The sequence below is a fragment of the Sander lucioperca genome, chromosome 20, assembly GCF_008315115.2.
Source record: "Sander lucioperca isolate FBNREF2018 chromosome 20, SLUC_FBN_1.2, whole genome shotgun sequence".
Taxonomy (NCBI): domain Eukaryota; kingdom Metazoa; phylum Chordata; class Actinopteri; order Perciformes; family Percidae; genus Sander; species Sander lucioperca.
Genome location: NC_050192.1, coordinates 26,379,345 through 26,394,436, shown reverse-complemented (window position 1 = coordinate 26,394,436; position 15,092 = coordinate 26,379,345). Strand labels below are relative to the sequence as shown.

Genomic DNA, 15,092 nt, shown 5'->3' with positions numbered 1-15,092 from the left:
CATAATAATGCATTGTGTACTAGACAGATAAGCAGGAACACAGGATAAAAACATTGTCTCTTTATAAAACAGTGCAGAAAAGATCTTACCCACCCATGCTTAAACTTTGTATATTATATCTGGAAAAAGCCACACAGATATACAAAAGAATCTGTGGCACAGTCCCCATGGACACCAATGTGGGATAACCCATCTATTACGATAGATGGAAAACAAATTAGATGGCACTGTTTATATGGGGATAAGATTAATGAAGTAGCTGATCTCTATAATGATAAAGGGTTTAAAGCATATGCAGAAATAAACTCAGAAATCTCTCCTAAACAAATACCTTGGTGGAGCTATCTCCAACAGAGAAGTGAAATTACTACTTTTAAGAATCATGCAAAAGAACCGCCCAAAACATCCTATTGGGATAAATGTTTACTTGTAAAAGATATTTTAAAAATTTCTATAAAGAGGTTATACATATAATATCATCTAACTTTCCTGCTCTTAAAAGGGCTTGGGCCATGGATCTAAGATGTGATATAACTGAGGAGGAATGGAGCGAAGTCTGGAGAAAAGCTCAGTCTAATTCTAAAAATGTCTCACTTAAACTAACTCAGCTTAAAACAATACACAGGTATCATTGGACTCCCAGTAGGATGTGGAGGGTGGGACTGAGGCCAGACAACACTTGTTGGAAATGTTCATCTGATAAAGGGTCATACCTACATATGATATGGGAATGTGTCACTGCTCAAAATCTTTGGGTTGAAGTTTTCAGAACAATCTGTGACGTGTCAAAAATGTGTATCCAACCTGACCCTGTACTCTGTATGATAGGGGTTCTATCAAGATTGCCTAATCAACATCATAATAAGTGAATGTCGGTAGCCTTTGCTGTTGCCAAAAAGCTGATTTTTTGTAAATGGAGAGAAAGCAGTGCTCCACACATTCAAGACTGGATAGATGCACTGTTGAAAATAGCTAAACTTCATGAATGTAGACTCTCTAGATGAGTATAATTTTATATGGTCACCTTTCTTAGCAGCCATGTCCTAAAGACAACAGACGATATAGTTAACAAATTAAAGTGTTGTATCTCAATGAAATATGTAGTTTGCATTAATGCGCATCACAACTTACTACAGCCTAGTAACAAGCGTAAGACAGGTAAAGACTAAACCAACCTCCTATTTGTTTTTGATTTATGTTATGTTTTTTTTTCCGTCTTTGTTCTTAGACAGAAACTGTTATCTTTCACAAACCTGGAGTATAGCCACTTCCTCAATGACTGCACACACCCCCATGCAAGTTATGTCATTGTCATTTTATTTATCTTTGTATGTGTATACGTGTGTGTATATGCATATGTGTGCACATTTGTGTACGTATGTGTATGTATATATAAGAAAAAAAGAATAATAATAAAAAAAGGAAAGGTAGTCAAAGTTGCTGAACAGACAGGAAGTTGCACCACAAGCCTTGTGTGTGTGTGTGTGTGTGTGTGTGTGTGTGTGTAAGTTTCTGTCTAGAAACTAGGAGACAACCCCTGTGAGGAGAGAATAAAAGACATAGGGTAAACTCAGATCAGCGTTCATTTTCAGATGAGATCTTGGTAGACCTGAGGCCCGTTTCAGAAAGCAGGTTTAGTGAAAACTCTGAGTTTGTTAACCCTGAGATGAGGGAAATTCTGGGTTTTCTGTTTCATAAAAGGGAGGTTAATCAAACCTGAGAGAGAGGGGTTACTCCAGCCTGTTTCAGAAAGAGAGGTAACTTAACCTCAGAGTCAGTTACTATGGTAACTGAGCCTGTGAACCTAACCTGGTCGGGAGCAGGTTTTCTTCAATAAACCTTGAGTTTCTCTCAGTCTCCTCCCTCTGACTCATTCATTCATTCAGTCAGTCTGTATCAGGCGCATTTTAGCGCAGTTTGTTATCTGCATGAATAAAAAAACAGGGTTGGTTTATGAACTGTGTTAGGCAGATTATAAAACGTTTTTTTTCTCAAACATTGCATGTCCTTTTGTCGATGATCCCGTTGATGAAAAAGCTGTATTAGGCCTACTTCACAGAGAGTTTACGTCGGGAGATGATATGAGTCCCGACTAGATATTTTCATTTCCAGATAACCGATTTGAGAGGTATTTTCTTCACAGTCGATTAGATATGTAGATACTTTATCCGTCCTCATATCACTAACATCCACCATCGTGGACATGCTTTTACATCCCAGCAGATTCTTTGTGTCACATTATTTTTTTTTTTGCAAACGGCAGTTTTCTTTACAACATTGGTGATGCGGAGCATATTAGTAAAGCCACTGTATGCAGAGCTGTCAGAAAAGTGTGCCTCGCTCTGAAACGTTTTTTAAAATGTTTTTGTAGTGTTCCCTGGACACAAACCAGTGAGAGCCATTAAAAAGAATTAAATGATTATAAATTATATTTCTGTTAATAATCATGGTGCTGCAGGCTCAGAATGGGATTAGTAGCTTACTTTTTCGCCCGCAGGATTGCACCCAAATGAAATTATAGGTGTAATACAATTCCAGTTTTCACCAGTAATATTATAGGTTACCTGTGATTAAATATGAAACTAATACACTGTCAATGCTTACGCATTGACTCGAACAGCAATTTTCTCCCACACCAATTCTCTCTCTTTTTGCAGTGGCTGCTGTGTTGCTTTTTTAACGAAATACATGTTCAAACTCGCTGTATGTGCGCATGAGTATTTCTGCCGACCAGTTTGTTTGTGGTTGTTACCATGGTGAATCGTAGTATCATGGCTCCATTCACTCTGCCTTTTTATTGTGGTGGTGCACGCGCTTAACTCTGAGTGAACCTACTCTGAGTTGATTGAACCAACTCAAATCAGCTGTTGTGGAACCGAAAACTCAAGAGTTTCCATCTCAGAGTAAATCAACTCAGAGTTCAGGGTTAGACTCAGAGTTTGTTAAACCTCCTTCCTGAAACGGGCCCCCGCTCTGACTTAAAAGGGTCTATTGCCAGGAAAACTAAGACGCCGTTTGTGAATCCACAAACTCTTATCAGGGCTCTCAAGTTTTGAAGACAGGCAAGAGTGACATTCTACCCCCCACCTGTCAGCCCCCCCCTGTCAGGGGGTCAAAGAGGGGGGCGGGTTGGACGGATCGCGGGAATGGGTGTGTTTCCTATTATTAGTGTTTTTGTTGTTATTATTAATAATTTCTCAGACTTGCAGAAGAATATATTTGACACATGGCACTGACAATTCAACCAAATACAAAGTATTTATTCCATTTCCGCATGGTGACTAATGATCATTTCCTGCATTCTGGTGAATTTGTATGCACCTATTTCTACCTTTTTCTGAATCAATTTATGCTGGAAATATCTTTATGTAAAGGGAAACATAGATTACAATCCAAATATAAAAACATAATGGAAAATATTGCAATAAGGCTCTCAGGCATTCTGTATTGCTTTCAACTATTTATTCATATCATAGCATCATTTACTCTTCCCTTCTCTTTTGCATCTTTTGTTGAGTATGTGCATATGACAATTATTCACCTCAATGATACATTAATCATACATACATTAATTCATTTTAATTTATTAATAAACCCCTGTACTGTAATATTGTTAAGTTTGAGCAAGATTTCTGCTCATGTTCAAAACTTTGTGCACACTCAAAATATGTCTGTGTTCTCTGAGATTTGGAGGAGTCGTGATATTTTGAGAAAAATAAAGTTATAATAGTCACTATATTTCAGAAAATAATCTACCTGCACCATAGTCTGCTGTGCATTACGTGATTGCTCTGCTGATACGATAGATCTCAGACACAGAGCCCCATTTGGATCTCTGGTCTCTGAATGAGCGAACGTTTAGGGAAGTGTCTGTACGCTGCTCTATGCTTTTTTTTTTCATTGGTTGTTGCGTTAAATCTTATCCAGATACAATAGTAATATTTTCTGATTGGCTACTGTGTAGCCCCTTTCTTTTTTTTTGATTGGCTGGTAAGTGGCAGGCTCAACTAAAGGCTGTTATATACTGGACGCAGCCCAGCTGGCGCGTACAAATATGACGTCATGGGATCGCCATGACTATTTATACCCGCGCTGGTGCTCGCGACACTAGTTGCAGTCTTCTCCTGAACAGAGGTGGCGCTAATGAGCAAAGGCTACCGACGTTGCTCTTTCTACAGACTAGAAGAAGAAGAAAAAAGTAAACAACGGCAGAACTGGCTGCAGCATTGCCGTCAATGCTTCGATTTGATTGGATGACCTACTTCGTCGGATCAAGCCTTTCATTCGCCATAAAAGAACTCATCTTAACCCAGTAAGTTTACAAGAGAGACTTGCAGTCACTCTGAGAGTCCTGGCATCTGGTTGTCGGCGAACTCGTTCAGGCCTCCCGTTTCCGCTTTGTCGCACGCCGCTGAAAAAAAAAGAGCCGTGCGCGACCTCTGCTAACACGCCATAAATCGGGTGCGCCGGCAGGATATTACGTCATTTTGACGTCACGATGGCACGCGCCACCTTGGATGCGTCTAGTATAATTCACGTTTAAGAACTCCAGGGGAGACGCGCTTGATTCCTGCCGGTTCCACAGTGAGAGCGGCGCGCCAGAGAAATTTTGGGCGCTGCAGCTTATTAAATATATTATAAAATAGTTTTTCCACGTGAGAAATACAATGTGTCACGCTCAATGCGTGACACTTGAGAGCCCTGTCTTATGCTGTACTCAGTAAATTTGCTTAACTGAACTCTTCGTCTCAGATTGATTCTTGTGTTCTGGTAAACTTAAGTCCGATTAAAGAAGGCGCAGGAATTAATTAATAGGAGTCAGATTTGACAGGCCAACAACACACACACACACACACACACACACACACACACACACACACACACACAGAGTAAACAACAGTAAAGGAATGGAAGATTGTCTCCTTGCAGTTGTATTCAGCTTTAGCTTACATCTGTGAGCTTTGAGTCTTAATCTAAACATATCATTCTTATGATTGTCATGCTTGCAGTCCCACAACGTTAAACATATGCATATTCAAAACAAGAAGTTACGATTTGTTGTCAGAAGCCTCTTCTCCATTTTCATTTTATGGCTGGAGACATTTCTGTTGTTGTTGTTACCGGCACCTGCTGGAGATATTTGCCAAAAAAACTGGAGAAAAATGTGAAATCCAAACAAGCCTGGACTGTGTTTAAGAACTTGCACCTTTTGTTGAAAAAAAAAAAAAAGTTCTTCTGTTGGCAGACTAGGCACTGATATGCCATTGCTGCCTCCCACTGGTGATAAGGTTATAAGGCAATCTAGCCTATTCATTAGTGATGGGTAGTAATAAGTATTAATATGATAAGTATTGATCTTTGAAGAGATCCAGATCTAATGTTCTTTTCCCAGAGGGTGTCCCATTGTTGTTTTTAGGGGGCGAGGGTTACTAGGTTTATCTGTGGTATAAGCATAGGATAGTGATAGGGTAAAATTTGGATTGGAGGCCAATATAATTTCATTTCGCATGTATGGACTAATTACTCATATTGCCAGACCTAATGCCAATGATCTGCATTGTAAACATTACACAAGGTGACGCCATATCCATCTGCTTTGTCAGTGAATTTACTGCTTTGAATTTACCCTTTGTATAAAATGTGTAATATAAATACATGTGCCTTGATTGCAGTTCATGCAACCCTCATTTGAAAACTTACTGATCATTAAAACAAAACAAAGAGCTGTTGAAAACAACATAGCAGCACTACAAAATATTAAACATGACGTTTCAACAGATGTTTGAATATTAGTAATATTCTCCCAAAAGTAAATGGTTAAAGTTCCACTTGATTAATTCAAGTTTATAGTGTGAGTTTCATTTATAATGATGTGGAATTACAGAAGGTGTCCAAGTCAGGCTAGAAGAAGAAGTGACAAGATAAGTTGTCAGATCCAGAATTTATTTGACCAGGAAGGTAAAGTATATTTGTACCCTAACTTGTTTCTTGAAACACTAATTGCACAAGAAAACTATGGTGATCTACAGTGACCAGATCGCACCTTGGAGTCAAACCAGCAGAGTACAGGTAACTGCTGGATGAGTGTCTTTAAAGCAACACTAAAAGATTTTTTCCAACTTCGGTCCCCCTACAGGTTGGAAGCAAAATTGCCAATTACATAACATTATGCAAGTTTGCCAGATCGGGTAGCGCAAGCTGTAGTTCCAATGACACAACCTGTAGGCCCTACAGGTAGGGGGACCGAAGGGGGTAAAGTTCTCTAGTGTTGCTTTAAATCCCAGCCTATTGTCATTAGAACCCCATCGTTTCTTTCATAGACTGACTATGAATTATGTAAGGAGGAAGTTCCATGGCAATACTATCTTGTCTTAATCTGCTTAATCAGATTCTGCATTGGTTTGTGATTTCCTGCCTGGCTGGAATTTTTTCTTGACAATCCCAAAACTTGGGCATGAAGTTGTACAGTATGTGATAAGTGTGATTATTAAGCCATTGGCCTTGGAGCTGCTTTCCATCCAGTCTTGTTTCTTTTGTGCTCACTCAACATTCCCTGACTGAAAATAAAAATAGAAACATTGTAGTTAGTCTAGTCAGTGCATGGACTGCTGAAGGAAAAATCCAACACTTGGTAAAAACAGGTTGCGTTTTAATCCCCACTCCTCTCCCCCAACACACACACATCTAGTCGCCCTTTTGAGGGCACACGTAGGACAAAATAACGTTAATCATATTTTTAATTATAGGAGATGGTGGGTGGAGGTCGTGTGGCAGTTGGTGGGCAAAAACCATCTCCCAGGCATCGATCAGATGAACGTTCAGTCCTTTGAACACGGCTCTGAGCACCTTGTTACACTGCAGCGAGTGCCAGTCGCTGTTGGTTAGCGACACACTAAGTGACAAAACTTTGGCGTTCCCTGTCCGGATGATGACCACCGTGCCTGGAGCCCTGTCTAGCAGCCGCGCCACCGCCCTGCGGATGTTCTGCAGCCGCCGGATGTAGATCTCCATGGGGAAAGTTCCAAAGTGAGCCCAAATACCAAAAATTACAACAGTGTTCGTGCCTCCAACTAAGCCATCAATTTCATTGGCAATGTAACGAAGCTCGCTGGTTGAGACAGGGACAATACGGATAGGAGGACCATGGAAGCGTGACATCAACAAGATGTTGTTTGCATAGTCCAAGGAGATGTACGGTCCAGCTTTCTTCGGGCTGTGCAGGTCAAACTCCTTAAGGTCTGAAAGTATTACAGAGGGAAAAGATTAAGCTGCAGTGTGAACAATTCTTGTCTTCATTTTTAAACCTTTATTGAAGACTCGCGGGAATTAGTTGAGGGAGACCCTCATTTTTAATGCTGCTGAGCATGAACAAAGACATCAAACAATCAATAACAAACCAGTTGAAATAGAAATACAATCATACAAACAACAATATCAGTTCAAACTGTTACAGAAGGATAGTGGATGGTTATTAAGTAGAGTCCTAAAGTATCTTTAAGTATTACATTTTAGGTCATGGGGAACCACCCAGCACCTGGAGCGAGTTAAAATTGGACCAGAAAAATTACCATCATATATTGGAACATTCAACATAGATGTAAGATATAAGGGTAATTTTCCGAGCAGGGCTTTAAAGATATACAGATAATAGTGATTACGTCTCTCTCGTATTAGAGAGGACCAACTGACCTTACCATAGAGGATTTAATAGTGTATATTGTAGCTGTCACTGGTAATAATCCCCAGGGCTGAGTGGTATGTTCTTTAAACTAAAAAAACAAACTTACTAATAAGAGCTTCTCAAAGAGCATTAAAAGAAAGTTGCAGGCTCTCTATGGCCAGTTGCACAGAATCAGCAACACGATATATAATAGTATCATCAGCATAAAGATGAGCTTGAAAACCATTCAAAGAAGAGACAATATTTTTGATAAAAATGGTGAAAAGGAGTGGACCTAAAATGAAACATTGCGGCACACCCTTTGTTACCAGCCAAAACTCTGATTGTGCACCTCCTGAATTTACACACTGAAGCCTCTCAAACACAACCAGACAACTTTGAAACCAGTCACAAGCCTTTCTGCCCAAACCGATACTACATCATTATTGTAAAAGCAAAGGATGATAAACTGTGTCAAATGCTTTTGACAGACCCACCAAAAGGGCAGCACAGTGTTTCTTATCTAATCTTATCTAATGCAGAATGAGATATTATATCATTTGTAACTACTGTAACTGCTGAAATAGTGCTGTGATTAGCTCTAAATCCAGACTGGTACAGGCTTAAAACTGAGTGACTTGCAAGAAAAGACTTGAGTTGGTTGTTTACCACAGATTCCAGGATTTTTGCGTAGCAGGGGTAGTTTGGAGATTGAGCTATTTAAATCATCTCTATCACCAAATTTATGGAATTGAATCACATGGACTTCTAAAAACTCAAAATCAAACTGTTCAGTTACCTGGTAGTGCTGCGTTGAGGTACTCAAAAAACTGCCTGACGGTAGAGTCTCCATACATGTAGACCCCCTTGCCTTTCAGACACTGAATGATGGCAGAGTTGTCAAATTGCCGAACTGTGGTACCACCGAGTGCTCGCCACACACCCTGGTAGTAATAACCAGAGGGTCCCGACTTCATGCTGCTGCTCTTCACCTCTGATTGGCCTGAGAGGAAGTTAAATGATAAGGGCAGGGTTATTTTTAAAAATCGTTTTCCTTTATTATGGACTATCCTTACTATCGATACTAAATATATAACTTCCTGTGGTGGCAGAAAATGAACACCCTGCTTTACCTTTCATTTTTGGCAACATGGTGACAATATTAGGTCCTGAAGCCCGAATGAAGACTTTCAAGTTGACACCCCTGAAGAAGAGCACACAAAAAGAAGGCAGGCATTTGAAATAATTTCATTAAGTTTAAACTACAAATTCAAGCACTAAAATTTGAAAAAACTCCTTGAAAGTTCATACATAATTACACAAAACATAGCCTTTAAAAAACCATTTCGTGGGCGCCCGGATAGCTCAGTTGGTAGAGCAGGTGCCCATATATAGAGGTTTACTCCTCGACGCAGCGGGCCCAGGTTCGACTTCGTCCTGCGGCCCTTTGCTGCATGTCATTCCCCCCTCTCTCTCCCCTTTCATTTCTTCAGCTGTCCTGTCAATAAAGGCCTAAAAATGGCCAAAAAATAATCTTTAAATCCATTTCATGAGATAAAGCTGCACTAATTAATATATTCATATAAGCAATGGGTCGCTCGCAGTGATGATGACAATGATCACCTGACCTCGCAGTTCCTCTCAGCTCTACAGTGTTGTAGCATCCCAATCTAATGGTTTTGGTTAAAGGTCTCACGGCTCTCAACATCTTTTTGATAAGAAGCAGCAGGCAGCTGTTTTCATCGTCTCAAGCTCTGATTAAACTTCACAAATTATAAGGTATAGCTTGTTGTGCTGCCCCCAAATCAATCACAGCAAACACTATTCAATGGTCTAACTGAAAATCAACTAGTATGTTTCAAATTGATTATTTTGATTTGTATTATCTAAACTTTTAATCTATTTAGATTGAATCTTAACTGCCCTTTGTTACACACTTGTGAAACTTCCACCAAGGAGCTACATAGGTAACATTAGATGAATGTGTTCATTAGAAGTCACACAAAATGTCAGCCCTGTCTCTCTGCTCTGTCACCTTTGAAAGAGCTTATCCTCATTGGCCCTGAAGGTTTGTTCGTATTTTCCCATTGCGTGGTTGATCCTGGCATCACAGCTCAGCTTCTTTGGCTTGTAGCAGAACCAAGGCTCGCCTGTACGGAGGTCAGTGTAGTTGCACAGCGGCTGGGTTGGACGTAGGCAGACGTTACAGATGCTAGTTTCAGAGATTGAGCCAGAGCGGAAGAGGCTCTTAAAGTAAAGCCTGTCAGGCTGTTCGCTGTTTAGCCGGTTCAGCACTGGGATAGCCTCACTAGGGTGAACCAGCGTCACCTGATTGAGGAGAGAACCAAAGTTTTCACTAAGTCATTTTCAGTCATGTCAATAAAGACAAATAAATACTTCTTTGACACATGAAAAATTGTTCATTCACTAAAGCCCTCCCCTAACATGGATTGTCTAATCATAGCTTAGCTAGTCTGGATCAACGGAAATACATTTTTAAGATAAAGCCTGACATCAGATGCAAGACTGTAGCTTAGCAGACGTACAGTAAGTTAAGTAGGCAAGGCCGCAGGTCTGTCAAGCTTTGGATCTCCACGTTGAAGTTTGAAGGGGCTGCAGTAATTGAGATACTCTGATTTAAAGTGTTTAAAGAGGGTTGTCTTCTTAGCCTTTCCGAAACCAAAAAACACAAGCACTAGCTACAGTAGTAACAGAGCAAAAAAATAATCACGCTCACGACTAGCACATATTACCATGTGTAGGAGGCTCCTTGGTGCTACAGTACTATTATAGTACGTGCCCACTGTCAGCGTCATTTCCACGCTTCCCATTCATTTCTATGGGAGCAGCCGTGCAATGCATCGTGGTAGCGTTGGGGGAACTTTGGAGGAGCAGGGCCGAGCCGAGCTGCCCACTCCTCATTTGCATAAAGTTGCCTGAATTCAACATTATGCAAATGAGGAGCGTCTGACTCGGCTAGAGGGCCCTCAAAAGCTCAAGAAAATCTTTTGAAATGCCTGAAATGAAATGATCTGAAATAAAGACAGATTCAGCAACTGCAGCGCCTAACACAAAAAACGAATAAAAATTTTTCAGAAACACGTTTCGGTGAACTATTTTCGTGTTCCAAACGAGCCGCCATTATGGTCCATTTTGAAATCTGGGAGCAGACAGCCTCAGGTGCAGCCATCGGGCTTGTATGAGGGTGTAGTTTATGAGTTTTCCTTGCTTGTCAGTGGTCATTGAAGAGAAACTTATAGCTGCTAGTGGCAAGCCCACTAGCATGCAATGCTGCAAAGCGGGCGCCTATATGGACACGTACCATTACCCCTATTTTCCACTGGGCGCATCTGCGCTGCGTTCTGGAGGGGCCGCCAGAAAAGAGAAGGCATGGAGATTAATTACAGGAGTTACAATTGGCCAGGCGTCCATGTTCATGCGAGGAAACAGTACCCGATTTGTTAAGGGACCGTTCGGTATTTATGGAATGGACCACCGGAGGAAAATAGGGGAGGGTCATGTCTTTTTATTTTTTTGCTGAGGGGAGGGTCATCCAACATTTTTTTGTCTGGGCGGGGAGGTCACCCAACTTTTTTATTCATGAAAAGAGCAAAATTTCAAAGTGGCTTGTTTGGTGCATATTTATCCATGTAGCTCTCAGTCTCGGCCCCCTAGCAGATGGTTCTGACTGCATACGCGGAGTTTGCTGACGGGGCAGGAGGAGCACTGCCCCCTGGTGGCTGAAACGGGTAATTGCATTGTTTAAAAGATTAGTGGAATAATTAGACCTGGCATGACCAGATATTTTATAAATATCTTAAATAAAACAAAACAACTAAATGGTGATAGGTAATACATCTGATTTCATATACTGCTTTAGTAAAAAAAACATTACCTGGCTGATGATGGGAGCAGCAGGACGCAAAAAACGAAAGTTACTGTTGCACTAGTCTGGACATCTTGCCGTGCCAACCTTGCAATAAAGGTTTCCTAAATGCCATGTATATAAATGTCGGCAGCTTTACTTATGTGCTAAAATATACAATGACGAAGCCTAGTGACAAGTCCATAGCAACCAGTGTTGAATTGGTTATATCCCAGCGTCCTTTGCTGAATGGTCTCAATGTTTTATTGTTTTATTTCATGTGAATACTAGTTTACTAGAGGAGGAACTTAGTATTTGAAGTAATGCAGTAATGCATGAAGTGTGCATTTAGTTTCCATGCTTATTGTGTTTCCACAACAATGTCAGTGAGTAAATCTACTGAAATGGCCACCACACCATAACAGAGGAGTGGGATGTGTAAGATGAGAATGCGAGGTTAACTGCTGTATGTCATGGTTGTAAAAATCAAATGGTGTGTGTACTTCTTTGCTAAGTGCAAACTTGCATGCAAGGGGAGGCTCATGCCTCTTTTTCAAGTTGTTTTGGAGGGTCACAGGAAAATTTTTACTAATAAGGGGAGGGTCATGTCTTTTTAGGTTAGAGACCACAAAACTCCTCCGGTTGCCCCTTAATTAAATAACGAACAGTCCCTAAGGTCCTATCCCCTGACCAATCTACTATCCTGACCTGAACTACTCAAGGTCAATGCCCATCCCCAACCAATCGGGCTGCTTCATAGGGCGGGTCTTGCCAAGAAACCAAGTGGGATTCATAATAATGCATTCAGGAGATATGTGGCTTGTGAAAAATGGGTCAAATATTTACTTTGGTTACTATGGGGCAAAATAATTGGTCATAATCTGTGTTCATGTTCACTTCTCCCATTGGGATCAATATACTCAGGACCTGCCTCTAATCTCCTGAAGAGGCACGGCAGTGGCGAAGCCAACGTGACACAGATACAGGAAATTACTTTGAGTTATGGCGTCTCAGTTCTAAACTATCTCTGGCAACAGTAACAAAGGAGGGCGGGGCTTAGTTTGATTCTAGAAAGATTAAACAACACCTACAATACATCCACATTTAACATGATAGTTTTTAGCATTACCTCAACCTGCGCATCTCCTTCCCAGGGTAAAGGGAATACAGCAGAGTAGCTGCCATTCAGATGATCCACCACTTGCCCAACCACACCTGCACCAAACTTCGGGTTGTGCAGTCGGGCGAGTAAGAAGTCCCCTCCAGACTTCTTGGGATGGCCCTGGAAATCAGAGATTTTGATCCTAACCTCCAGCTGATCCCCTACGTGCCACTGTCCTCCCCCCCTCCCTGGGAGAATGGTGAAGGAGCTGTGAGCTGGATCACTGGTCTTCTCCAGGGAAAGAGGAGCTGGCAAAAGTGAAGTTCCAGGCCAAGCAATGGAGTCCAGTAAGAGGCGTTCCTCCAGAGCGTCGTTAGGGGACAGTGGCTGGAAGGTGCAGAAGCCTCGATGCACGTCAGGGACAGTGGAAACTCTCGGGACGATGATGGTGGAGTTCACCTCATGCTGAAATTGGCTGGGGGTCTACAGAGAGATGGTGATAAATGCACTAAAAGCTAATTAACTAAACAAAGCAAAGATATATACACATTGAACACACATTTGAAAATAATAGAGTGAAAATTGACTAAAATTAAACATTTCAAATAGGATCAACCCTTCAAGTGATTCTACTAAAACCAAGTTCTCACCTCCAGGACCTCCATGTTACGTAGCACAAGGATTAAAACAGCCACAGCCAGAAAGAGGAAGATGGCGCTGTACTCCTTTCTTATACAATCTCTGGCCTTCATGATATTCTTCATCAATGGATGCAGCTTAGCACCGTGAGCACTTCCTCCAGTACTGGATAAAAAATTGAATACAAAAACAATGGGGTAACTGACACCTTGTTATACTAAAGGATATTACTTATATTGCTACAAAAATTAGAATTCAAATGAGAAATCTCTAAACAAATAGTGTGTCAGACTTTATAAGAATTTTAATGACTAAGCTAAATCTAGTCTCCCAGGAAATTTGTATTGTATCCTAACCGTTGAACGTTATGATTCACACCTAGGTGATCCTATCATTTTCCCTGTGCAACATAATGTACATTTTTGAAAACATATGGACTGTGCAATCTGATGCCACACTCTGCAAAGGTGACCTATAAAGTACCACAAATATCTGTTTTCATTCTGACTACACAGATCAAAGATGCTTGTCTCCTGTTAATTAGTTAATTACACTGAAAAAAGTTATGAAAAAAAATATATTCATATTATTATATATTTATTTATTTTTATCATTCCGATTCTTTTGATTTCCATGTAATCTGGAGAAAACTTCAGTCTTCTGGACCCACAGCTTGCTGCTCCAAAGCCTGGCACGACCACACAGCTAGTGTACTGTAATGAAATGGCTTTAATGAGTTCACCTGGAACTCCCAGACATTACGTATGTTAATAAATCCAGCCCTTTTAGGTAATGTTTGCCTATTTGGCATACCCAAATGGAAACTTCTTTACAATAGAACTGTAAGGCCAAAATGCGTGTATGAGACTTTCCATACACTACAAAACATTTGAAAATGTAAAAGACAATCAATCATATAGATCCACTCACATATCAGCCAATGGGGCACACATAGATGGGATGGATAGATGGTCATGTGGTTTCAGGCCAATCACATTCCCAAACAGGCAGAGAGGTGAGGGGAGTGCCCAATAAAGGACATGGGTGACATCATTTTGTCCATAGACAAGAGAAGGGCATGGGTCTTAACCCACAATGTGTCGATTTAGTGTGGAACACTTAGTCAGATTGGTTTGTCCAGTGCTAACAGTCTCATCACTGTCAGGTCTACTGAGGTCTTACAGGTTTATGTGCCAGGAACAAACACAAACACATGGAAGTGCAGTTTAGAAGAACAGATACTGTGAGGGAAAATATATCACAATAATATATTGTACTTAAATGGGCCTTCAGCATAATGAGTACTTTTTTCAGTTTTGTACATTAAGTATATTTTGATGCCAATACCTGACTTACATCAAGTTTTCAATGCATTGTTTTATAAACCGATCATATCTTTTTAACTGTATGTAAATCTAATCGACAAAGTATCTGTAACTACAGTCGAGTAAATGTAACGGAGTACAAAAGACAATATTTCCCTCTGAAATGTAGTGGAGCAGAAGTAGGAAGTAGCATAAAATGGACGTGTTCAAAGTAAAATACAACTACCTCAAAAGTATACACATTACATATACTGTAAATATTAGAAGTTAGTGGCAACATTTGGTTTTCATGATGTAATAAAACCTTTAACAGTTTTTTTTTAAAGCGTATCATGTGTCTTACCTCAGCAAAGAATCCTTAGGAGAGAACACAGCGATGAAATCCAGTGTGATCCTGAACGTTATCTTCCTGGTTTGCAGTAAACGTTCTGTTTGCTTGACTTCCAGGTAATAAATGTAAAGGTAGTGGCCACGGACACCCCTGCAGCATGATGACATGAG

The 15,092-nt window shown here is 40.5% G+C and overlaps 2 protein-coding genes and 1 long non-coding RNA gene across 3 annotated transcripts in view; all 3 read right to left on the bottom strand.

Moving 5' to 3' along the window:
* LOC118494012 overlaps positions 1–6,114 on the bottom strand; it is a 19,286-nt gene extending 13,172 nt beyond the window's left edge. The window contains exon 1 of the long non-coding RNA XR_004896081.1: positions 6,044–6,114. This is a non-coding gene — a long non-coding RNA (uncharacterized LOC118494012). The remainder of the gene's footprint in view (positions 1–6,043) is intronic.
* Positions 1–15,092, bottom strand: part of LOC116054802 (NXPE family member 3-like) — a 27,849-nt gene extending 12,757 nt beyond the window's left edge. Inside the window, exon 1 of the mRNA XM_035996226.1 lies at positions 15,001–15,092. The gene's annotated coding sequence lies outside the window, so the exon portion shown is untranslated. The remainder of the gene's footprint in view (positions 1–15,000) is intronic.
* Positions 6,629–13,459, bottom strand: LOC116054798 (NXPE family member 3-like). The gene is made up of 6 exons (XM_031306539.2): positions 13,278–13,459; positions 12,655–13,110; positions 9,696–9,988; positions 8,794–8,864; positions 8,460–8,663; positions 6,629–7,238 (listed from the first exon to the last, which is right to left on the bottom strand). The coding sequence occupies exons 1-6, from the start codon at positions 13,389–13,391 to the stop codon at positions 6,685–6,687; spliced, it is 1,692 nt and encodes a 563-aa protein (XP_031162399.1). The 5' UTR covers positions 13,392–13,459; the 3' UTR covers positions 6,629–6,684.